Genomic DNA, 24310 nt, shown 5'->3' on the forward strand with positions numbered 1-24310 from the left:
ACCCTTGACCAAAATTGGCCCACATTAATTTTTAAAATCCTAAAAGAGTCTGGCCACAAAACCTGAGACAACACTTCCTTCCCTAAATACTCACCCAGGTGTTAAGATTGCCAGATGGGGCCTCTTGGTAGTTCCACCACCCTCAAGTCTTGGGGTGCTGGTTGCTCAAAAGAGGCCACTGCCTCTAGTAGCCTCTGTGTTGTGGAATTCCTTCCTTACAAAGGTGTGCCTGTCACCGTCAATATTCAGGTTTCATCAAGTGGTGAATGTGTGCCTCTTTATCCTGATTTGTATTCTCAGGACCCACCCTATTCCCTTGATAGCATTAGCGAGCTAAATTAGCCTAGCCTAGGAGTACCTGAGCAGATGACACTGGCATCTTCCTGATGACCACAGTCATGTGTTCCCCAACCTCTGTGAGAACAGTGAAGCAGGGAAGATTCATTTCCTGTGCACTGCACATTGTCCAGGAGGATGTTGCCTGAGCCTTGACCAAAGCGAGCATTTCCTGGTGCTGACAGAGCTGGTCCACATCCAAGCTCTCTGCAGACCACATGTGCATCATTCATGCTCCAAATATCATCGCAGACAGTCCCCCAGGCTCTATCATGATATACTTCAAGGCGACCTTCACACCTGTTTCTCCCATTAACTAATCGCAAGGGATGTTCTTTGGAATATGCAAAAAATAAATATTATACAAACAAGACAATGAAACACTGCATTGGAAAACTGGTCAACACAATGGGCACTTAGCACAACTGCATCTTGAGATCTAATGATATGAAAATGCTTGGTGACTCAGCTGCTTTAGCAATCCTGTTTTCTGTACTTCCCTTAAATTTCTAAGTGAATTTCATAGGTCCATTTCTGAACAATGTTGCTGGAGGAATCATGAATTAGACACAATTGCATCTTGGGTTTTGATGATATTAAAATGCATTAGGTATCTAAGTGGTTATGTCCCATGACCAAGCACATTCTTATATTAAACTTCAATGTTCAGAAATCATTCATTTCTATGTATATTAACAAAGCTACAATTCCATGCTGGTTTAATAATCACTCTACCTTCTCAGGTAACTCAGGGAATCATCACCTTGTGAGGACACTAGTGGTCTCAGCACTACAGTTCCCAGGATATATATATATATGAGCCAGGAATGCAACAAGTGGTATTATAATGCTTTAAATGTACAGTGCAGATGGGCCCTACATCTTAAACGTTTTATACTGAACCAAGCACAAACTATGAAGGAAATTAAATTTTATTAAAGACAGACTAATTCATGATTAATTAAAACTGGAAATTGTGGTGGATATTTTCTTTAATAATTCCATTATATGTTTCCCAACGAAGTTTACAAAGATTGAAAAACTGCATTTGATCTATTGGCTAGACTAGCCCAGTCTAGAGTACCTGAGCAGATGACACTGGCATCTTCACGATGGTTACAGTTATGTGTTCCCCAACCTGTATGAGAACAACGAAGCAGGGAAGATTCGCTTCCTGTGCACTCCACATTGTCCATGTGGATGTGGCCTGAGCCTTCACCAAAGTGTGCACTTCCTGGTGCCGAAAGAGCTGGTCCACAACCAATTTCACTGCAGACAACGTGTGCATGATTCAGGCTCCAAATATCATCACAGACAGTCCCCCAGCTTCTGTCATGATATACTTCAAGGCGACCTTCACACCTGTTGCTTCCATTAACTAACCTCAAGGAATGTTCTTTGGGACATACAAAAAAATAAATGTTATATAAACAAGACAAACTCTGCGTCGGAAAACTGGTCAATCCAATGGACACTAAACACAACTGGCTTTGATGATATTAAAATGCTTGGTGACTCAGCTTCTTCTAGCAATTCCATTACCTGGACTTTCCTTTAAATTTCAAGGTGAATTTCTTAAGTCCATTTCTGAACAATGTTGCTGAAAGAATCATGAATTACATAAATTACACAAATACTATGTCCCAGGGCCAAGTATAATCTTGTCTTAAACTTCAATGTTAGGCAATCAAATACCTGTTAAGTGCCGCAGCCAAAAGGGACATCCCATTTTTTCCACACAAGATTGCGGTAGCCATTTTGGGCGCTGCGCTCTTGCACTGTGCTCCCGCCCAGAAAAAACAATTTTTCCCAGGGTGAGAGTAAGGTGTGGGTCACATGACTCACCTGGGAGCACTTCCTGGAAGAAGCACATCCTGGTTTTTGGTGTGAAAACCTTGGGCAGTATGAAATCATTCATCTATATATATATATATATTAACAGAACTACAATTCTATGCTGGTTTAACAGTCAATCTCCCTTTCTCAGGTAACTCAGGGAATTATAGCTTTGTAAGGAGACTAGTGGTCTCAGCACTACAGTTCATAGTTTTTTGGGGGGGCGCAGGGAAACCTGAGTGCTCAAAGTGATATGATACTGCTTTAAATGCGCAGTTCAGATTGGTCCAACATCTGAAACTTTGTATACCTCACCAAACATGCACTTTGAAGGAAATAAACTTTTATTAATAATAGACCACCTAATTCAAATTTTAATTAAAACTGGAGATTGTGGTGGATATTTTCTTTAATAATTCTACTATATGTTTCCCAAAGGAGTCTACAAAGATTGGAAAACTGCATTTGATCTATTGGGAAGCTAGATTAGCCCAGCCTAGGAATACCTGAGCAGATGACACTGGCATCTTCACCATGACCACAGTTATGTGTGCCCCAACCTGCGTGAGAACACTGAAGCAGGGAAGCTTCACTTCCTGTGCACTCCACATTGTCCAGGAGGATGCTGCCCGAGCCTTGACCAAAACGGGCACTTCCTGGTGCTGACAGAGCTGGTCCACATCCAAGATCTCTGCAGACCACATGTGCATCATTCATGCTCCAAAGATCATCACAGACAGTCCCCCAGGTTCTATCGTGATATACTTCAAGGCGACCTTCACACCTGTTGCTTCCATTAACCAACCGTAAGAGAGGTCCTTTGGGGAGAGAGAAAACTTTTCAATCTGAAGACTAAATTTTGCATTGCGAAACTGTTCAAAGCCATGGACATATTCCTTTTGGAATCTGATAGTATGAAATTACTTTGTGACCCAGCTCCTTCCCGCATTGCTGTTACTTGGACTTAACCTCAAATTTCAAAAGGATTTTATAAAACCATTTCCAAAGAAAGTTGCTGGAGGAATCATGAATTACACAAACTGCATGAGGTATCTAAGGGATTATGTCCATCACCCTAATATAATTTTATACTAACATTCAAAATTATGAGATGTTTTATTTCTATATATTTCAAACTGTTTGGAGAAAATACATGGATCCCAACAATAAATGAATTTCTTGCTGATCCCTACGAACAAGAAATAAAACTTACTACTCAGTTGAAGACGTCTGGTAGCTGTGAAAAATGATAAAAAGTCATTTCCTTTTAGCACTGATTTTATACACACACACACACACACACACACACACACAACCAATAATTAAGTAATTTTTACAGCTGTTGTTATTTAAGGATTTGCTACATTACTTTGGTTGCTGAGGATACTATTAGAATATGCATGATCCATATCAGTTCAATGAAATCTTCCCTGCAATCTGATTTGGTGCCTGATTTGGTCTCATTGGCCTCCAGGAATAGCTTGAGGACAACCACAATCTGGGAGGCAATGTCCACATCCCCAACCCTGCTTGCTTCTTCCATAATGGCCTATTGCCCTTCACACTGTGGTAAAAATGCCCAGCAACCCTTCTGCAGGTTTTGAGGAGATCATGGGTAGCGAAGGAAGGAGGGAACATGTCACCTAAACCCAGGGCACCCTTCACAATCAGGTGGAATATGTGGGTGATGCGGTAGATGCCCACAAATCCACTTTCATGTGCCATCTTTACCATATTCACTTCCACATCCACCAATATTTTCCTAATATTTATCGTTCTCCACATTTCCACATCAGTTTGCAATGGAAAAAAGGAAAGTTCTTAGGAAAATTCACCACTATTTTACTGCAAATTTCTAATGTGCATGCTTGTATTAAACTTTCCCTAATGCACAAAAGGTTAAGGTAAAGGTACCCCTGCCCATACGGGCCAGTCTTGACAGACTCTGGGGTTGTGCGCCCATCTCACTCAAGAGGCCAGGGGCCAGCGCTGTCCGGAGACACTTCCGGGTCACGTGGCCAGCGTGACATCGCTGCTCTGGCGAGCCAGAGCCGCACACGGAAACGCCGTTTACCTTCCCGCTGGTAAGCGGTCCCTATTTATCTACTTGCACCCAGAGGTGCTTTCGAACTGCTAGGTTGGCAGGCGCTGGGACCGAGCAGCAGGAGTGCACCCCGCCGCAGGGATTCGAACCGCCGACCTTTCGATCGGCAAGTCCTAGGCACTGAGGCTTTAACCCACAGCGCCACCTGCGTCCCCCTTCCCTAATGCACACATTGTTGCAAATCAACTTCCCCTAAAATAACACATTTCTGTATGCTGTGTGTGTGATTGCTAATATAGGCATTTCTATGCACACACTTATCTAAGTATATGTATTTTTGTACAAAGTACTTGGTTGGAAAATTGCACTCCACGATTTGGAGAAGCTTGAATATAAAAGGATGGTTGTTTTGGTTTGTGTTTTGAAAAGTACAAATTAATTAGGTCAGCCTGGATAGTTTAGTTGGTTGGTGCTTGGTGCTGATAATGCCAAGGCTGTGGGTTTGATCCCCATATGGGACAGCTGCATAATTCTGCATTGCAGGGGGTTGGATCTGATGATCCTAAAGACCCCTTCCAACTCTACAATTCTATTATTCTAAATTGGCCTTGAAGGTTAGATTGAATTATTATTATTATTTATTAAATTTATATACCACCCTTCATACAAACATCTCAGGCTGGTTCACAAGATAAAAATACAAGGTAAAAGCACAAATTAATAGAACAAAGACATTGAATCCCCTACCCTATGAGAAAATCAAACTGGTGCAGACTTAATCACAACATGAGGATTGATAATTATTTCCTTTGCTGGATCAAGGTATGTTGAACTAATAAAGTTATCAAGAATGTGAACTTACATGGTCTTCTTGGTTCTTTATTGCCTGTAAATAACAAACATGATACACTGTTATATATAGATATAGATGATGATATAGATATAGATATAGATATAGATATAGATATAGATATAGATATAGATATAGATATAGATATAGATATATAGATATGAAATGCCCTAATCTAGATCAGTCAAAACACATGGTTCTTCATCTCTAACCAACAAGGCCTCTCCTCCTTCTGGAGGAGAGGTGTTGTGAGCGGGAGACGATTCCCACGTCACACAGGGGGCGTTTTGCCCCCTGCCCCATTCACATGGCTGGCACACCACGCCCCCGGCTGGGCATCCAACCAGGGGGCTTGGTGGGGGCGTGGTTTGCTGCTCAAATGCAGCCGCGCCAGCCATCCTGCCCATTTGGTCACCTTTCGCCTCGTGTCACCCATCCACCACTCCCTTTTAGGCTTAGCTCTTCTCATGACCTGGCTATGGACCTATGGTTGGTTGCCCAGGTTGCCCAGGGGGCCTGGTAGGAATTTTTTCCAACTGGCAAATTGGCACCGGCCTTTTGGTTTTTTCCGCCTACCTCGTAGCAATTGTTACAACTTTCTTGGTATTTGGCGGTTAGGCATTGGAATGTGTTGGTGTGTCGAAGGGCAAGGTGTGGCCATCGCCTACCCCTTCAATTTTGGGTATTCCATTAAAGGAATCTGGCGGTCGTGGAATCTGTCCGATGCCTGTGTGGTGGGGGGCCATGGCACGACCCTCGGTGACATCAGGGGAGAGCTTATAGTTGTATTAGCATCAACAGGCTCCCCCGACTGGTGGTTAACCCCTCCGCAGACTCACCCCTCTCCGAGTGGGTGGAGTCAAATCTTCCGTGGTCCAATGCCTAAGCCAATACCTTCTCACATGCTGTAATCAATAAAGTTGTGGCCTTTTCTTGCCCATTAACCTTATATACACTGTGTCCACGTGTCTTTATTCCCCCAAGCGGGGATCGGGTTCTCGAATCACAACCTTAGCTTTAAGCACATACTCCTCTGCAAGTAAACTGAAGGGGAGGGGAAAGTGGAGTGTATTTAGTTCTCATCACCCTTCCCTCCCTGATGATCAGCGCAGGAAACCTTTCAGATATGGACATGCTCCCAACAGAAAAATAACTTAGTTCTGGGACATTAGAAGAAACTGCAAATTTGCTGATACATGGATTTCATCCATGACATCACTGTGTGGGGAATGGCTGCAGTTCAGCCATTGGTAGAGCTGCAGTGGTAGAGCATCTGCTTTGCTTGCAGAAAAATCTATTTCAATCTCCAGCATCTCCAGGTAGGTCAGGGCAAGTCCACTGTCAGAAACCTTGGGTTGCCACTGCAAGTTAGCATAGACCATAATGAGCTAGGTGGACCAATGATCTGACTTGGTGTAAGGCAGCTTCCTATGTCCCTATGGACACCTGTCACTTAACCTGAGGATATTTCATTTAGATATAAGCAAGAAAAAAAAAAAAATATTGCTCTCATCTGAATCATAAATGCTAAAATTAGAAAGAAGCATTGGTTCCTTTACAACTGATCTCCAGTCATTCAGACATTAAACATACATATATGTATAAAACCATCTTTTTAAAAAGGAAAAAAGAAGAGTACACCTGTGCAGATGACACCAGCATCTTCTACATGGACACAGTTATGGATTTTCCATCCTCTGTGGGAGCACTGCTCAAGAGAAGTTTCATTTCCTCTGCACTGCACATCATCCAGGAGAATATTTCCAGAGCCTTGGCCATAACGGGCGTTTGTTGTAGCTAATAGAGCCCTGCCACACAGAGCTTGTCCGCAGACCACGTGTGCATCATTTATGTCCCAACCATCATCACAGACTGTCCCCCAACTTCCTCTGTGGTATACTTCAAGACGGCCTTCACATCTGTTGGTTCCATTGACCAGTCTCAATACAGCATCTTTGAACAATAAATTAACTTTGTTTTAGAAGCTATGCTTTCTGATCTCAAGGAGAAAAATATTTCTTATCCTTGTTGCATTTCACTGCAAGGCCCTAAGGAATCATAAAACTCTCTGGGAAAATATAGATATAAACTAAACTATTAATTTACAGTTAATTTACAGGTACTATATTAATTTACATTTTCAGAAGGGTGTGTTGCACATAGTGGGTTGGATTCCAGACTTACCTATCTTACTTGGAATGCAAAATGAAGAGAACTTAAATTAGTCATAGTTAGATTAGTTCCTATTGATTTGAATTGTATCCTTGACTAATTTTGGTTAAAACCATCTCTTTTGTACAGCTCCTAAATTTGCAGACAACTCGTATTAGCGATCATTGTTAAATTTTCAGAATTAACATCCTACTTAATTTTGAAGAAGTTAGGTGTTGGAGAGAATAGATATACAGATATATATTCGGTGGAAACTATGAAATATCATAACCCTGTTGTTGTTGTTTTTTAGTCGTGTCCGACTCTTTGTGACCCCATGGACCAAAGCACGCCAGGCACTCCTGTCTTCCACTGCCTCCCACAGTTTGGTCAAATGCATCATACACCCTAGCTATCGAATTGTTTTAGATAGGTGAATATCTTGTCTCGACTCAGTTTGCACATGGAAATAGAGTATATTCTATAATTCTGCTTCTGCTTATACTCATTGAATGGGTGCTATATCTTGAGGTGTCAGACAAGTTGACTAGCTGATTGCAAGTTTGTATCTTTGAAATAAAAAGAGACATACTAAGTTCCAGAACAACCCAACTGGTGATTAGTATAACAGTGGATTTTTTCCAGCCCCCTTCAAAGTATGTTCCTCATAACAACTGAATAACTGCTCCTCAGTGTTCAGGAGTAAGATTTCAACACAACACAATGGGGCAGTTTATTAGAAGAGTGGTGGTTATGGAATTCTTTATTATTTTATAATGAATGCTCCCCACATCATATGGGGGGTGCCTTTTGCATGGTCGTGCACAGCCCCCTGGATCACATGCAGCTCCTGGCAGTTTTCCAGTACAGGAGGTCTCCACCTACCTCAGCCAATTGCCCAATCCCGCTTGGGGAGGTGTTACCAGGGGATTGGCCAGGTAGGGGGAGGGACCACCCTGCCCACACAACAGAGGGTGGATCTTACCTGGGAATCGTCAGTTGGCTCCACATTTCTAAAATAATAAAAAATAACCTATCCAAACTTGGGATGCTAAGCAACTGATAATGTTTTGATAGACAGAATAAAAGAGACTACACTTAGATATATGTAAGATACATTAACTGGCCAATTGATACACTAATCTATACCACACATGCTAAACAATGTGGATGTGAGAAACACTTATTCCTTTACAACTGATCACCAGTCATTCAGAAATTAAACAGACATTTAGGAATAAAATGATCCAAATTAAAAAAGGAAAGAAGAAAAGTGCACCTGTGCAAATGACTCCAGCAATATCCTGATGGCCACAATTATGAATTTCCAAATTGTGATGGGGGCAATACCCAAAAGAAGTTTCGTATCCTCCACACTGCACACCACCGAAGAGAATATTGCCAGAGCCTTGGCCAAAATGGGTGCCTTTTGTAGCTGACAGAGCCCATCCACATCCAATTTGTCTGCATACAACGTGTGCATCATTTATGTCCCAACCATAATCACAGACTGTTCCCCAATTTCCTCTGTGGTATACTTCAAGGCGACCTTCACATCTGTTGGTTCCATTGACCAGTCTCAAGGACCCATCTTTGAACAATAAAAAGAGTATCCATTTAGAAATCAGTTTCTGTTCTCAAGAATTTCATGAGGAGAAAACAGATTAGATTGCATAATAAGACTCTAATAAACAAGGCCCTTCCTATCTCTAGGAAGATATAAACTAAAGCAGTGGGGGTTAAGTCATGGTCCATGGACTGCATCCCGCCCTGAAAAGACCTACTTCAATATTTTGCACAGTGTCAAAAAGGAGATCGACTGATACACATTTTAGGAGAGAGAAAGATTGAATCTTAGTCTATTCAAGTAGATAGCACCTGGAGGACCAAAAGAGCTGATTTGAGAATGCAAGTATCTACCCTCCAGGTTCATACTGTCTCCAAAATATATTTATTGTATTGCATCAGGAATGGAAGTTCATGGATTTATTAGAGTGGATTATGAAAGGCCTCTCCTCCTTCCGGAGGGGAGGTGTTGTGAGCGGGAGATGATTCTCATGTCATGCACGGGGCGTTCTGCCCCCTGCCCCACTCACATGGCTGGCGTGTCACGCCCCCTGTTGAGCACCCAACCGGGGGGCTTGGTGGGGGCATGGTTTGCTGCTCAAATGCAGCCGCGCCAGCCATCCTGCCCATTCGGTCACCTTTCGCCTCGTGTCACCCATCCACCACTCCCTTTTAGGCTTAGCTCTTCTCATGACCTGGCTATGGACCTATGGTTGGTCGCCCAGGTTGCCCAGGGGGCCTGGTAGGGATTTTTTCCAACTGGCAAATTGGCACCGGCCTTTTGGTTTTTTCCGCCTACCTCGTAGCAATCATCACAACTTCCTTGGTATTTGGCGGTTAGGCATTGGAATGTGTTGTTGCTGTGTGGAAGGGCAAGGTGTGGCCATCGCCTACCCCTTCAATTTTGGGTATTCCGTTAAAGGAATCTGGCGGTCGTGGATCCTGTCCGATGCCTGTGTGGAGGGGGGCTATGGCACGACCCTCGGTGACATCAGGGGAGAGCTTATAGTTGTATTAGCATCAACAGCCTCCACCGACTGGTGGTTAACCCCTCGTTAGACTCACCCCTCTCCAAGTGAGTGGAGTCAAATCTTCTGTGGTCCAATGCCTAAGCCAATACCTTCTCACATGCTGTAATCAATAAAATTGTGGCCTTTTCTCGCCCATTAACCTTATACACTGTGTCCACGTGTCTTTATTCCACCAAGCGGGGATTGGGTCCTCAAATCACAAGCATCATATAACCTCACTGTTGTAGCTCAGAATAATCATACTGGATCTCAGATTGATCTTCATAACCAATTTAAATGAAGTGGAAGCACAGAATGAGAATGAGAATTCTCAGTGATGAACTGTGTTGGATTCTACTCCCCTACCCACATTAATGAACACATCACAAATTAAATTTCATTGTCTTCAGGGATGTTTTAGGGTGACATAAATTAGTCCAAATGCTGCTCTTCTCATGCACTGCCATACCTTGTTTGCACACAGTGCTACAGCTTGACACAATGTCACTAAGCGGCATTGCTGAAATGAACTTTCGCAGGTAAAACACATTTATATCCAAGAAGCAGATCTTGTGATGCTTCACAAAACCAAGTTCATGAACAAGAATTTGGCTCTCTAGGCTACATCCACAGCAAACATTTAAAGCACATTTATGGAACTTTAACAGTCATGATTTCCTAGGAAATCCTAGGAAGGTTGGAATTTAAAGGCATGGTGTGGATATGGACAGTCAATAAATGAGAATTCAGGAAACAGATTCATTTAAATGTGTATTGTGTTGATATTTGCATTCACCAGATGGCTAAAACCAAGGTTGCTGTTAGTCATGGATAGGGAACCTGTAGCCCTCCAGATGTTGTTGGACTACATCTCCCATCATCCCTGACCATTGGCTTTGCTGGCAGGGGCTGTTGAGCACTGAAGTCTAGCAATATGTGGAAGGCCACAGGTTCCTGGTGTAAGTGTTCAACTCTACTAATATTAGGATTTCAACAAGCTTGCTATTGGCATTTCATCTGAAGTGTAGTTTCCATGTAGTTCTAATGAATTAATAAACAATTAAACTTACCAAGTTTTTCCGGTTCTCTATTACCTGTAAATAATAAATATGATACATTTTACATTGTTTCGTTTCAAACAAAATAGAACTCTGATTGAAGTTTTCATGAATGTAGCAAGCAGGCCCCTGCCTGGAATGAAAAAAGGATATTCTTCCTGGACTAACCTACCAAAAATAAAATGAATAACATGTATCTGAACTCTCTCTATTTAACCTGAGCATATTTCACTCAGATATAAGTAAAGAGAATTTCACAGACTGACACAACCTTTTAATCTAGACTACCTGTAATATGCTATCAGAAAACAGTAACTAACTTTGACTATCAGTTGTTCAGAAATTAAGTAGACTTGCAGGATTAGAAAGAACAGAAACGTCTAATGAAGCACACATAACAAAGGAGTACCTGAGCAGATCACACCAGCATCTTCTACATGGACACAGTTATGGATTTTCCATCCTCTGTGGGAGCACTGCTCAAGAGAAGTTTCATTCCCTCTGCACCTCACATCATCCAGGAGAATATTGCCAGTGCCTTGGCCAAAATAGGCACTTCCTCTTGCCGACAGAGCCAATCCACATCCAAGCTGTCTGCAGACAACCTGTGCATCATTTATGTCCCAATCATCATCACAGACTGTCCCCCAGTTTCCTTGGTGGTAGACTTCAAGCCGGCCTTCACATCTGTTGGTTCCATTGACCAGTCTCAAGAAAGCATCTTTGAACAATACAACAACATCCTTCTAGAAGCAATATTTTCTGCTCTCAACACTTGGTCCCCCCCCCCCCCAATTGTAAAGTACACACATTAAAACAAACATTAGTTTCTTAAGATATGTTTCCGGATCAGAAACCAAACTGAATAAATCATGATAATTTCTGGGAAGATACATTTTAAATATTTAGAATTTCAGAGCATTCTGCTGAACACAGTGTTTTGTACATATCCAAGCATATAACAGAAAAATTATTCAAATAATTTGGTAAATAAGAAATAAAATGTACCTGATATACATACCTGATCCTATAGAAGGTGTGGATGATTTAAAAACACCCAGTTATTTAGTTATAAATTATACAAACACAGAGTTATGTCCATAAATACATAGACTGTATTCACAATGCAATTTATTCCGTTTCCCAATGTTTCTCTATTAATTTCTACATTGTAAAAGCGACTTCTAGAAATTTAGCAGAATATAGAGAAACTTTCTTTGCTTGTGTTCTAATTTTTTTAACACAGATTACGAAGAGCTTGCACAATGAAGGTTTTCTTGCTCTTTGAGTGGTTTTGAACTTAAACAAACATTAACATTCCCTTGAGAGGATCTTTTATAGCAAACTTTTATAATATGTTACATTTTATAATATGTTACATTATTAGAAAATCTAGAAAAATCAGATGATAAATATATTTTGCTTAAAGAAGACAAACCTAAGAAATCCATATCGTCTTTCAAAATAGATCATTATCATTGTGATTGTGCCCAAAGTGACATGCAATACACACACACACACACAAACATACACACGGTATATAACAAATAAAAAAAAATCATACAGTATCCAATGAGTATGTTTAAAACTGGCTCTGTACATGCTCAAAAATGCAATAAGAATCCATGATTAATAGAAGAATCTGACTTTTAATAATGCCTTCTTTAAACATTAAAGGAATTGTAGAAATAAAAAATAAAATGTACCTGGCATATCAGGTCCTCTGGAAGCTGGTGATGAAAAATGACGACAAGAAAGAATGTTTATCTAGCATGAATATTCAAATAGATTCCTCTATGCTCATAGATTAAGCACACCTATCTGCATTTTTCTTACTAGAATGCAGTTATATATGCTATTTTCACTAATATATGCATTTTGTGCTTAATTTATCTTAGTATATGCATTTTCATAAACATTTCTTCTTCTTTTTTTTTAGAAAAGTACACATTTTGAAGGAAAGCTGTGTTTTAGTTTGCATATTGTTTCAGAAAGCCCAAATTAGGTAGGTTCACCATAAAATATGAACTGAATTGAGTTTATTCCCCATTGTACCCGTAAAGCCAATATTCCCAATGGTGTGCTAAAAGTAGTGCTTCTATATACATCTGCATTTGTGTATACACTTATCTGGAAATTAGGCTTCTTTGATCATAGTAAAAGGTAAAGGATCCCTGGATGGTTAAGTCCAGTCACAGGCAACTATTGGGTGCGGCACTCATCTCGCTTCAGGCTGAGGGAGCCGGTGTTTGTCCACAGGCAGCTTTCCAGGTCATGCGACCAGCATGACTAAACCGCTTCTGGCACAATGGAACACCGGGATGGAAACCAGAGCCCATAGTAAACATGCATAGAATAATGTTGCCAGCCATTATATCCATGTGTTCCTCTTCATAAGAAATATCCTGCACTTGTTTGCTTTCAATTCCTAATTCCACCTTTCCTTGTTGGATTTCCTAAGTATCTTCCCAACTTATTAATATTTCAGAAACAGGCAGGATTTTGACAAATCCAGAATGACCCCCACAATGCCAAAATTGAAAGCATCTTATGTGTTTTGATGGAGCCATAAATACCCAGGTCATCTTTATGTGTTCCCTTGCAACAAGTTCTTCCCATCATTCACTGGCAGTTTGTAAGGTCTTACAGAGAGGGAGAACAAGAAAAAGAAAAGAGAAAGAATGTTGATAGTTTAAGACATATTACCTGATGCACTTAGACATCTTCCATGCAACAGTAACAACAAAGTAAAGATCACCAAGGAATCCATTTTCGCCAAATTGGCTTCTAGGTTGATTAGACATGCACCAGAATATATAGAAATAAGATCTGAAAGGGGGTGTGCCATGCAATTTGATATATTTACTTTATCTCTTGTTTGAGGAAGTAGCTTAGGTGGTTTTATGCTGGTAAGGAATTGCTTACAGTAATGGTATATTTTGTTCTAAGTTTTTAAAAATTAGTTTCCTGGTCCAGAGATGCAGAATGCTTTGTTCAATTCTGGTAACCAAAATATAATAATCACTTGGGTCAAATGCAATGCAAATATTGGCAGAATGTATTGCTTTCATGAAACCTTGCTGTGGTCCTTATTGTTGTTGGCACGAGACACGAAAAATGCCTTTGATAGACTCTGATGGGAGTTATTGTACAACACAGTGCAACTGCATCTACTATTACAATACCTATGGTTCATACATTATTATTTAGAATTCCATATCCTTTGGTTCATTGGTATTGGTTAGTGGAGAGTTTAATTTGCTGTTAAACACACTCTAATTACTGTTGCTATATACATGAAAGGACTTGCCCAGGCAGGCACATTATGTAACCCATTTTGTTGTTGTTGTTGTTGTTTAGTCGTTTAGTCGTGTCCGACTCTTCGTGACCCCATGGACTAGAGCACACCAGGCACTCCTGTTTTCGCACTCAGGGCTGATTTCATTAAGAATAGATAGGTTTGATCTTCTTGCAGTCCATGGGACTCTCAAGAGTCTCCTGCAGCTCCATAATTCAAAAGCATCAATTCTTCGGCGATCAGCCTTCTTTATGGTTCAGCTCTCACTACTGGGAAAACCATAGCTTTAACTATACGGACCTTTGTTGGCAAGGTGATGTCTCTGCTTTTTAAGATGCTGTCTAGGTTTGCCATCGCCTTTCTCCCAAGGAGCAGGCGTCTTTTAATTTCGTGACTGCTGTCACCATCTGCAGTGATCATGGAGCCCAAGAAGGTAAAATCTCTCACTGCCTCCATTTCTTCCCCTTCTATTTGCCAGGAGGTGATGAGTCCAGTGGCCATGATCTTCGTTTTTTTGATGTTGACCATATTTTGCACTCTCCTCTTTCACCCTCATTAAGAGGTTATCTAATTCCTCCTCACTTTCTGCCATCAAGGTTGTGTCATCTGCATATCTGAGGTTGTTGATATTTCTTCCGGCGATCTTAATTCCGGCTTGGGATTCATCCAGCCCAGCCTTTCGCATGATGAATTCTGCATATAAGTTAAATGAGCAGGGAGACCATATACAGCCTTGTCATACTCCTTTCCCAATTTTGAACCAATCAGTTGTTCCATATCCAGTTCTAATTGTAGTTTATTGTCCCACATAGAGATTTCTCAGAAGACAGATGAGGTAGGAGCAAAATAGTAACACTGTACAACAGTGGTTAGATAAAATTGGGCCAAATCTTTATTGACAACAGCAGGCAGGGTAAGGGTTGGTATGGCATTTAGTCCCAAGATCACTTCAACATTCCACAAGACCCATGTTGATGGAATGGATCCGCCAGGTTTTGACCACCCCAAACCTGTTCCATGAGAGTCAGCCAGTGTTGAACCTTGCCGTGGTGCAAGCCAAGCAAAGACTCCAGGGTGCAGATTCCTGCTAAGCAAATACCTCAACACTGAACTTGGGAGCACTGTGGTTAATCCTCCCCTCAGGCCCCCTATGCCCCCCCATACTATGTTAATCTTACCCAATGCCATTTCCGCCTTCATGCAAACAACGTTCTTCGCCTAACAAAGAAAGTATGCCTAACATACTTTCACTGAAGGAAAAATTAGGAAAACCGCCAGCCAAGTGCCAATCAGGTTGAGAAGGGGAAAAATACCTTCCAGCCCTGTCAACTAGTGACCCATAACTGCTCAGTGAAGGGTAACCCGAGGGTGGGAAGCTCTCAAGGCAAAATGGCCCTGAGCTCCAGGAGAAGCAGCCTTATACAGGGTTTTCCCTCCCGTTTGCAAGAGCTCATAGGGCAGTTTTTCCCCCATGAGCCCACCACACAAACAATATACTGGGCAAAATCTTGCCCAGTATTTTGCTGCAATCTATGGAACACAGAGCCACTGGGCAAAAGTGTCTTGTGCTTACTGGGGACAGAACAAGGCATAAAAGGCACACAGGGAATCTGGATAATTACATAAGAAAAAATAAGCAAAATTCAGAGGGATATATATAAAGTAAAGTGGAATGAGTAGAATTACTATATAATTCAGTTCCCAAAACAAACAAAAAGTCTTGTGGCAGCTTCAAGACTAATATATTATCATCAGGTACATGAAGTGTTAGTCCAAATTGCAGGTACAGTGGTACCTTGGTTTATGTACACATGGTTGGGGACTTCTAAACAGTGCAGCAGAAGATCCTGAAAATACAGTGAAATTGGGTAACACTTCAGAATGAATGGAATCAACTAATAATAAAAAATGGTCAAGACTATTCTACGAGTTGATCACTTGCCATTAATGAATATAAAGGGTTGTATCCAATTCAGCCCTAAGACAGGGTTCCATCTACATAAGGATTGCTGTTAGCACAATTAACCCACTTCTTCTTCCCCCATGTGTTCCTGAAATCTATTCTAGGGGTTCCTCCAATCCTCTGGAACAGATTTGCGGAAAGCTCAGGGAAAATCCCATTGCACTCACGCTGACAAGATGAGTTAGTAGAATACCACCCTACAGGTACTGAAGAAAACAAGGTGTGTGGAAGAGAAAGGATGCTTAGGTTTGCTTCTGTCATTGTCAAAGTTGCTTCAGACCGCAGATTATATCAGTTTCCGAAACTTGAAAGGAATTTAAAATGGATTGATTGACATTCTCGTGTTGAAAAGGATCACATTGAAATTATTTGTTCCCACCAGAATTATGTGTAACAAAATTTTGTGTTGCATTTAAAAGCATAAAGCTATGCTGTGAAATTTGAACTTCTGTTACCAGGAAGAAAAGTCAAAAGAATGTACTGGAGTATTTTCTTGTGTTTGTGTTTTGAACTTTGCTTGTCAAAATTATGTTAATAGTAAAGACATATCTGAGTTGCTTTGACAGCTATTAAACTGGGGACAATAACAATATTTGGAAATTGTCTTCAGTGTGCTTACAGAGTTCAAATTCATGCCAACAAAGTGCCTCAATTGTTGTTTTACAAATCTGAACGCTGAACTCATTTATCTAGGGCAGGAAAGGACTCAGTACTAAGTGATGCAGAGCTATTAATGCGAATCTAAAGCAGTGTCTGGCTTTGGGTTTATAAACATCTGATCTAAAAACTTCATTTGCTTCTGCACTTCCAAAAATGACAGCCACAGAATGACAGAGAAAAAGACAGACAAAAAGATGATTGGATAATCTCTCTAAACCATAATAGTTAAGAATGAAGTATATCTAGCCAGATGTACTATATTTCTGATCACAAGTGGCTGGTGATGTACAACAGGGGCTGGCTACCTCCATTCAGCTTCCAAGAGCTTGTAAATGGCTAGTGTTGGAGCTCTGGTGTGGTCAAAGGAAACAACAATAACAACAACAACAACTTGTATTCTTATTCTGATCATGTAATCATATTCAATGTTATGCCACAAATTGGATCCTCCTATTTGAGGGTCTGTGTTGCACGCAGGCACTGATGGAGGAAGAGGAGTGTGGGGGGAGCGCACCACCCTTGGCAGCACAATCCCATTAGGGAGCCATCGCAGCTGCCCCCCCCACTGGCACTGGGCACCCTGCCCCCAGGACACGTGCCCCCAGCCCCGCCCCCACCTGCTCTCTGCCCCCCAGTGCAGGAGCATGAAGCTCTGCCACTGTGTGCAGGCCCAGGGCACCTCCCTTACACCCATGAAGAGAAGAGGGGTTGATCCCGAGCCTGCACTGGCCCCGCGATCGCACCACTGGCCTGTTGGCCAATTAGAGAGTGGTGGCGTGATTGTGGGGGCCTTTAAAAGGCAGTGGCGTGTTGTCAGGGCTTCATCTGGCTTCGTGCCGCCAAACAGTGCACCAGTGCTTCTTCGTGGGGCTCGTGGGGCGGTTAGGCATTGGCTTATTATGATGTGGGGGAGTGGAGGGGAGGCCATCACCTGCCCCTCCAGGTACAAGGGTATTCCGTCAGAGGACTCCGTGGGTCTGGATCTTGTCCAAACTCCGCTTGAGGGGCTAGGGCCATGCCAGGACCCAACAGGAACCCCGGAGTGAGCTTCAGTTGGTCGCCATCGACAGACCTCCCAAGACCTTTTCAGACTTCCTGAAAGGCGGGCAGGAGTCACTTATAGTTATTGCCAATGCCTAAGCCAATACCACTTACATTTCTGCAATCAATAAAGTCGTGGCCTAAATTTTGCCTATTAACCTTTCAACTAAAATTCTGTGTCAATGTGTTTTTATTATTCCTGAGGGGCGCACCTGGGCTGGGCCTTGTTGCACAGTGAGGTTGTGAGTATCAACATGTGCACTACAACGCATCCTATGATGCCATGGAGCAGTGAACAATGTGTGCATGCATGAAAATGTCATGTGCTTGAAAAGTGCATTGGATGTGTTTTAATTTGGGTGCAGATCCACCCTGAAAGTATGGTTATGCAAACTATCAGGAAATTATGGGCCAGATGACTTTTCTGTAGTAATGACACCTACCTCAAAGAGCATCAGTTCATGTTTTCTACTGGTATGGAATTAGCTGGAGGAAGTATGACTTCTGTGTGGTTTGGAGCTGAGTAAAACAAACATAGCACAAGGGAGGAGAATGGAGCAATGCATTGAGAACAGGCACCTGTTTAGTGGTGGTGGGGAAGTGGACCCCGAGACCATATAACACCAGTCCTGAAAGACCTACATTGGCTCCCAGTATGTTTCAGAGCACAATTCAAAGTGTTGGTGCTGACCTTTAAAGCCCTAAACGGCCTTGGTCCAGTATACCTGAAGAAGCGTCTCCACCTGCATCGTTCTGCCCGGACACTGAGGTCCAGCTCCGAGGGCCTTCTGGCAGTTCCCTCACTGTGAGAAGTGAAGCTACAAGGAACCAGGCAGAGGGCCTTCTTGGTAGTGGCGCCCACCCTGTGGAATGCCCTCCCATCAGATGTCAAAGTAATAAATAACTAGGTGACTTTTAGAAGACATCTGTTTAGGGAAGTTTGTAATGTTTGAAGTTTTAACCTTTTTTATATTCTGTTGGGAGCTTTACTACTACTACTACTACTACTAATAATAATAATAATAATTTTCTATTTTTTCAAGCCTTCAGTTCAGTTTACTACATTTCTACACCAGTTTGCAATTTTTAAAACAACAAATTCACCAACATTTTAGTGCAAATTGCTCCTACTGTACACATCTGTGGATGAAATTTTGCCTGATATAGACATTTTCCCAAGGCCATTTCCCCACTTCACCCTAGTGTGCACATTACTGGACTGTGGAACTGCACTGCAAAATTCAAATGTGAACCAAACGTCTCTGTTGTCCCTAGGCACTTCATGCCAATCATGTATTTCCTTTGAACCATACAAATCAATTTATGTTTGCTTGTGAGGCAATGAAGAAAAATGCACACTGGCAACTTGCAGTGATTTTATTGGAAAGTAGTTGGAAGCAAAATAAATTTCATATCATTTGGCATAAATTTTCATTAAAGACTCTGACAAATCCGTCATGAAATATAGTCACTATTCACATCTGACATATAAAGTTTCCAACTGTAATGTTTATGCATAGAAAGGTTATTATCATAACTGGTATACATAGGGTCTGGGACTTTGATTTAAATGATATAACCATAGACAATAGAAGGGGAGGGAATTAAAAGGAGAATGAGATCCTTTCCGCAATGACATTAAGTAAAAGCAGCTGGATATAACTAATGTTCTTGATCAGTATGAATATTAAATCCCAATATTTGGACTTAACTGAGTTCTTGCTTGTGCTAAAATGTAAATGAGTCTGTCTGTAGGTCTGTTGGATTACAAACCACTTTCTTAGAAGAAACATTACTTTTAGAAATACATGCTAGAAACAGAGCTTTTTTGTGTACTTAATTTTTACATTGGTGATGCATTGGAATCAGTTGGTTTCAGTTTGCTGCTTATAAGAAAGCCAGATGGAGACCATGGCTGCCAGAAGTACAGTAGTAACAGTAAGTAGGATGCCAGCTTTATCCTTTTCTAGACTTGCACTCTAAGCCAGTTCTGTAAATGAGAAACATAGTTTAGAACAACTTGTTAATCCATTTATTCATCAGATTTCTGATCTGCCTTCACCAAATGATCCCAGTAAAACATTCTATACAATTATCAACATATATGTCTGCTATTTTTGTAAGAGGTGTCCTTCAGACACCTAGTTTAAGGACAACTTTGCCCCTGCATGTTCATCATGGGATGACAACAACTGCTTTGAAGGCAAGAAGGTACCAGGTTCAGTTTCTGCTTTCTCCCAGTAGGGCTAGAGAAGAGCTCAATCTAAAACCCTGAAATGTGTCTGCCTGTCGCTCTAAGGAACTCTGAGCTAGACTGACCAAGTGACTTTAAATATGACAACTTCCTACGTCCTTAAGATAAAATGATCTTGCTCAGATGTGATTCACTTCTCTCAGAGGAAACTATGGAGTTCTCATTTTACCTATTATCTCAGACATATTTTTTCTCCAAACAATACATTTCAACTACTAATCTGCAAGTCTTCAGTTGATGAAGGTGCATGTAACTTATCTGAATGTTTAAGAGCTATAGTTTGCATATTCCCGTTTACTTCAATTGAACTGAATTTAGACCCCATTATTTAAGGGACAATATACCGTATTTTTCGCTCTATAACACGCACCTGACCATAACACGCACATCGTTTTTAGAGGAGGAAAACAAGGGAAAAAACATTCTGAATGAAACAGTGGATGTATCATTTTTGTGCTTCATGCTGTGGCCACAGACATGTGATCTGATAGTGAATTTGGGGTGACCCAATGCAAAAATCCTGAGAATCCCTGTGGATCCATGCTTTGTAACCACGTTTTTGCACCACTGCAGCCCCAGGCAACAGTGGGTGCGTGATTTTTTTGGTGCAGGCTGTAGCCATGGACATGCTATGTGATCTGATGGTGAATTTGGGGTGACCCAATGCAAAGATCCTGAGGATCCATGTGGATCTATGCTTTGTAACCACATTTTAAGTGGGGAGCGAAGGAAAAACAAAGAAGGGACATGAGAGGGGTGTGCAGAGAAGCAGCTGGCTAAGAATGCAGGAGAGGGATTTAACGGGAGGGAGGAAAGAAAGGTAAAAGTTTTCCCCCACCCAAGCCAGCCATATCTCTCTCTCTCTCTCTCTCTCTCTCTCTCTCTCTCCCTCTCTCCCTCCCTCCCTCCCTCCCTCCCCCCTCTCTCTCTCTCCCCCCCTCTCTCTCCCTCCCTCCCCCCTCTCTCTCCCTCCCCCTCTCTCTCCCTCCCCCTCTCTCTCTCCCTCCCTCCCCCTCTCTCTCCCTCCCCCTCTCTCTCCCTCCCCCTCTCTCTCCCTCCCCCTCCCTCCCCCTCTCTCTCCCTCTCCCCCAGCAGCACTGGAGCACAGAGAGGAATTCCCCTCTGCTTGCCTGGAGGGGAGGGGCTTTCCCTGCTCTTTGTTCCGTTTCAGCAAACACAGCAACGAAACAGAGGAGGGTGGGCAGTAAGACCCTGAGGCAGAATGCAGGAAAGCAGCCGCTTCCTCTTTTCAGGTTTCCCTTCTCTGTGAAGCGCGATTTGATTTTTGCCTGATTTTTCAGCTCCAGGGACCACACATTCGCTCTATAACACGCACAGACATTTCCCCTTCCTTTTTAGGAGAAAAAATCTGCGTGTTATAGAGAGAAAAATACGGTAACACAGAGAGACATATTTCCCACCTCCATTGTATTTGCATCTGAGGTAATAGTTAAAATGAGATCTTGGACCACATACAAACATTAATCTAAGGATGCAGAAGATCAATAAAGTCCAGAGTTGTATAGACCAGTATGTTATAGCTTCTTCCAAAGGATTTAGACTTCCACTTTCATCCCTCCTAAAGATCTAGGGCCTTCCCAGGTCACAACTTTCATGGACTCTACTCCTCATGCTTCTCTGCTGTTGATGCCTGGCTGAATTGTGTCCTTGAACTGCAACAATACATATTGATTGCCTGGAAGTGCAAGGTATGGGGATCCCAGTGCTGGGCAGGCACACAATAGCAAGAGTGTCAAATTGGCTCTGCTGCACTGCACAGTGTGACAGCTCCAAGGTCCTCGCACCTTGTCACACCCCTTCTCACCCCGGTAAGTGCCAGCAGCATGCTGGATTTGGAACCTGGAGAGCAGCGATGCCCAACCTACGTTGTCACATGGGCCACTACTGTCTGTGCGTCTGTATAGAAACATCTGACTTTTGTGGGTCTGTAATGTAACATACTACATAAATATGAGTCAAATTCTTCACTCTGTCCACTTCTGCATCTGACTCTCTAGTCACTCCTGGCATAGAACTCCAAGAAAGTTGTCCATTAGGGAACGTGACCTTAACAGGGGAACAAAACCTTAACAGGGGAAGCCAGGTAGAATGAGGTTTCATTGTGTGGTGTTACTATGCTTTTGCCAAGCAAAATCAGAATATTGGTTTAAATACAGTTTAGCAAAATAGCAAAAAATTGTATAATTTGTGCTACTTCAGAATATATTTTTAGAATCACCACTGTAACAAGAAAAGGAATCATAAGTAAAAGTTACCCTGCTTTTTGTCTTCCTTAGCTTCTTTTTGAAGCTTGATTGGTCCTACAACCACATCAACCTTCTCCTGAAGTTCATCTGCATCCCTCTTCTTTCTAGTTAAACATCCTTGGTAGCATCGGGATGAGTAATCATATGCCTTACACACTACTAGTTTGCACCGCAAATAAACTTCATTGTGATAGTTAAGAAACTTAAAGGAGCTGAACATGAAACGAACTTCATTTTTCCTTGGATTTCCCAGATATCTGAAGGTAGAGTCTCGTGGACATCTGAAAATAAAAGAACCAGGTTTGTTTAGATAATGACTTTAGAGGAATCCTTTACTTAGAATACTAATAGGAGTCATTTCTGGAGTTCTGAAGCATGTTATCTCTGGAGATGAAGAACCATGTTGGGGAAGAATGGGAAGAAACTTCAGTAAGTGGGAGGTGGATTTCAGAGAGCAAAATAGAAGACAAATTCAGTATATATGAAAGCAGTCTCTCAAGATACTAGAACTCAGGACCACCCGATGAAGATGAATGTTGGGGGAAAATCAAGACAAGGGAAAGTGCTTCTTCACACAGCACAGCTGATAGTTAAACTTTGGAAGTCACTCCCACAAGATGCTGATGATGACCACCAACTTGGATGGGGATTAAACGAATTCATGGAGGTTTGGGCTATCAGTAACTATGAGCACTGATGGCTGTCCTTTGACCTCCACTGTTGAAGGCAGTGAAGTTTCTGAATGAGAGTTGCAGGGAATCTCACGTGGAGAGAGTGCTGTGACAATCAGGCCCTGTGTGCACTCTTCTCAAAGGCATCTGGTTGACCACTGGAGAAAAAGATACTAGACTAGATGGACCTTTGGTCTGATCCAGCAGGGCTTATCATATATTCTTATGTTCTAAATGGGTAGGGGCAACTCCACAAGCCCAGTTGGAGAATGCAGTGGAAGTGGTACAGTGTCTGGAGGACCACAGTGGGATTATGGCTGTCAGTCAGAACAGATTTTTGAATGTTCTAAATGGATATAGTTTAATTTTCTTTCATAGAATTAGGAAGTTAGTCTCAACCAAAAAAGACATCTAGCAGGGACATCATGTGTATGCAACAAAAACAAAAACACTTTGCTCAGTCCAGTTCAAAGTATACTTTTGCCTTGCATTTGTATGAGAAAATTTGGATGATGACACAAAATAGCAGCAAACATCCATCTTTATTATTCCATTCAGTAGCAAATATTTGTAGGTAGCATAGTGGGTTCATTCTAGATTTTCTTAAGAAGTATTATGTCAGAATTAAAATGTGTGCTAATGTTCAAGTTTGAGAGAATAGCAACTCCTCTTGTCCATAACAAAAATAAGCATTTAAGTGCACTCCTATGCGTGCCTACTCAAAAATCCATTTGAGCTCTGTATGGTTTACTCTACATAATGTAAATAAGAGTGCATGTTTAGCCTTAAATCTGCTGCTTTATAAGCCAAAAGGCAAGTGTTTCTTCTAAGTTTGTATCTAAACATTTTTATCTAAAACATACTCACCCACTCCTCCATAAGTCATAGGTCAGAGTTGTGAAGTCACCAGAGTTTGGAGATGCTTCACACGTATCTAGAAATAGTACTAAGTTTGGATCAGAACTGTGGAGAGTAGCTTGGAGGTAGAGCGCTTGATTGAGTGACACAAAGTATGGAGAAGAGCGAATTTGATAGTTGAAAGACCACGAATCAAAGAAGGCAAGTGTCACATTGTAACTGCCATGTCCTAGTTCAGTAATGTCAGTGGAATTACGAGCAACAAAAATTGTCTCTACAATAGCAGTCTTGTTCATTTCACACATGACGTGAAACTGAAAGTTACTATTTCTTGTAATGATATAACCAGAAGCTGATGTCTTGATTATGTTGGAATAGATGATGGTGTCATTATTTGCCTGCTAAAGGACAGGGGGAAACGAGATATGTCAACAGTACGCATAAATC

General features: G+C 41.7%; 1 protein-coding gene across 1 annotated transcript in view; it reads right to left on the reverse strand.

Moving 5' to 3' along the window:
- The window catches only part of DMBT1 (deleted in malignant brain tumors 1), a gene marked incomplete at its 3' end in the record, with an annotated part of 86249 nt that overhangs the window by 41190 nt on the left and 20749 nt on the right, over positions 1-24310 (reverse strand). The window contains exons 25-35 of the mRNA XM_083738610.1: positions 23873-24264; positions 22344-22615; positions 11261-11572; positions 10864-10887; positions 8497-8808; positions 6708-7019; positions 5050-5102; positions 3310-3361; positions 2679-2990; positions 1421-1732; positions 359-670 (exon numbers count right to left, since the gene is read on the reverse strand). Coding sequence (XP_083594736.1) covers positions 359-670; positions 1421-1732; positions 2679-2990; positions 3310-3361; positions 5050-5102; positions 6708-7019; positions 8497-8808; positions 10864-10887; positions 11261-11572; positions 22344-22615; positions 23873-24264 — 2665 coding nt within the window. The remainder of the gene's footprint in view (positions 1-358; positions 671-1420; positions 1733-2678; positions 2991-3309; positions 3362-5049; positions 5103-6707; positions 7020-8496; positions 8809-10863; positions 10888-11260; positions 11573-22343; positions 22616-23872; positions 24265-24310) is intronic.

Source organism: Podarcis gaigeae (genome assembly GCF_964106915.1).
Source record: "Podarcis gaigeae genome assembly, chromosome: 5".
NCBI classification, from domain to species: domain Eukaryota; kingdom Metazoa; phylum Chordata; class Lepidosauria; order Squamata; family Lacertidae; genus Podarcis; species Podarcis gaigeae.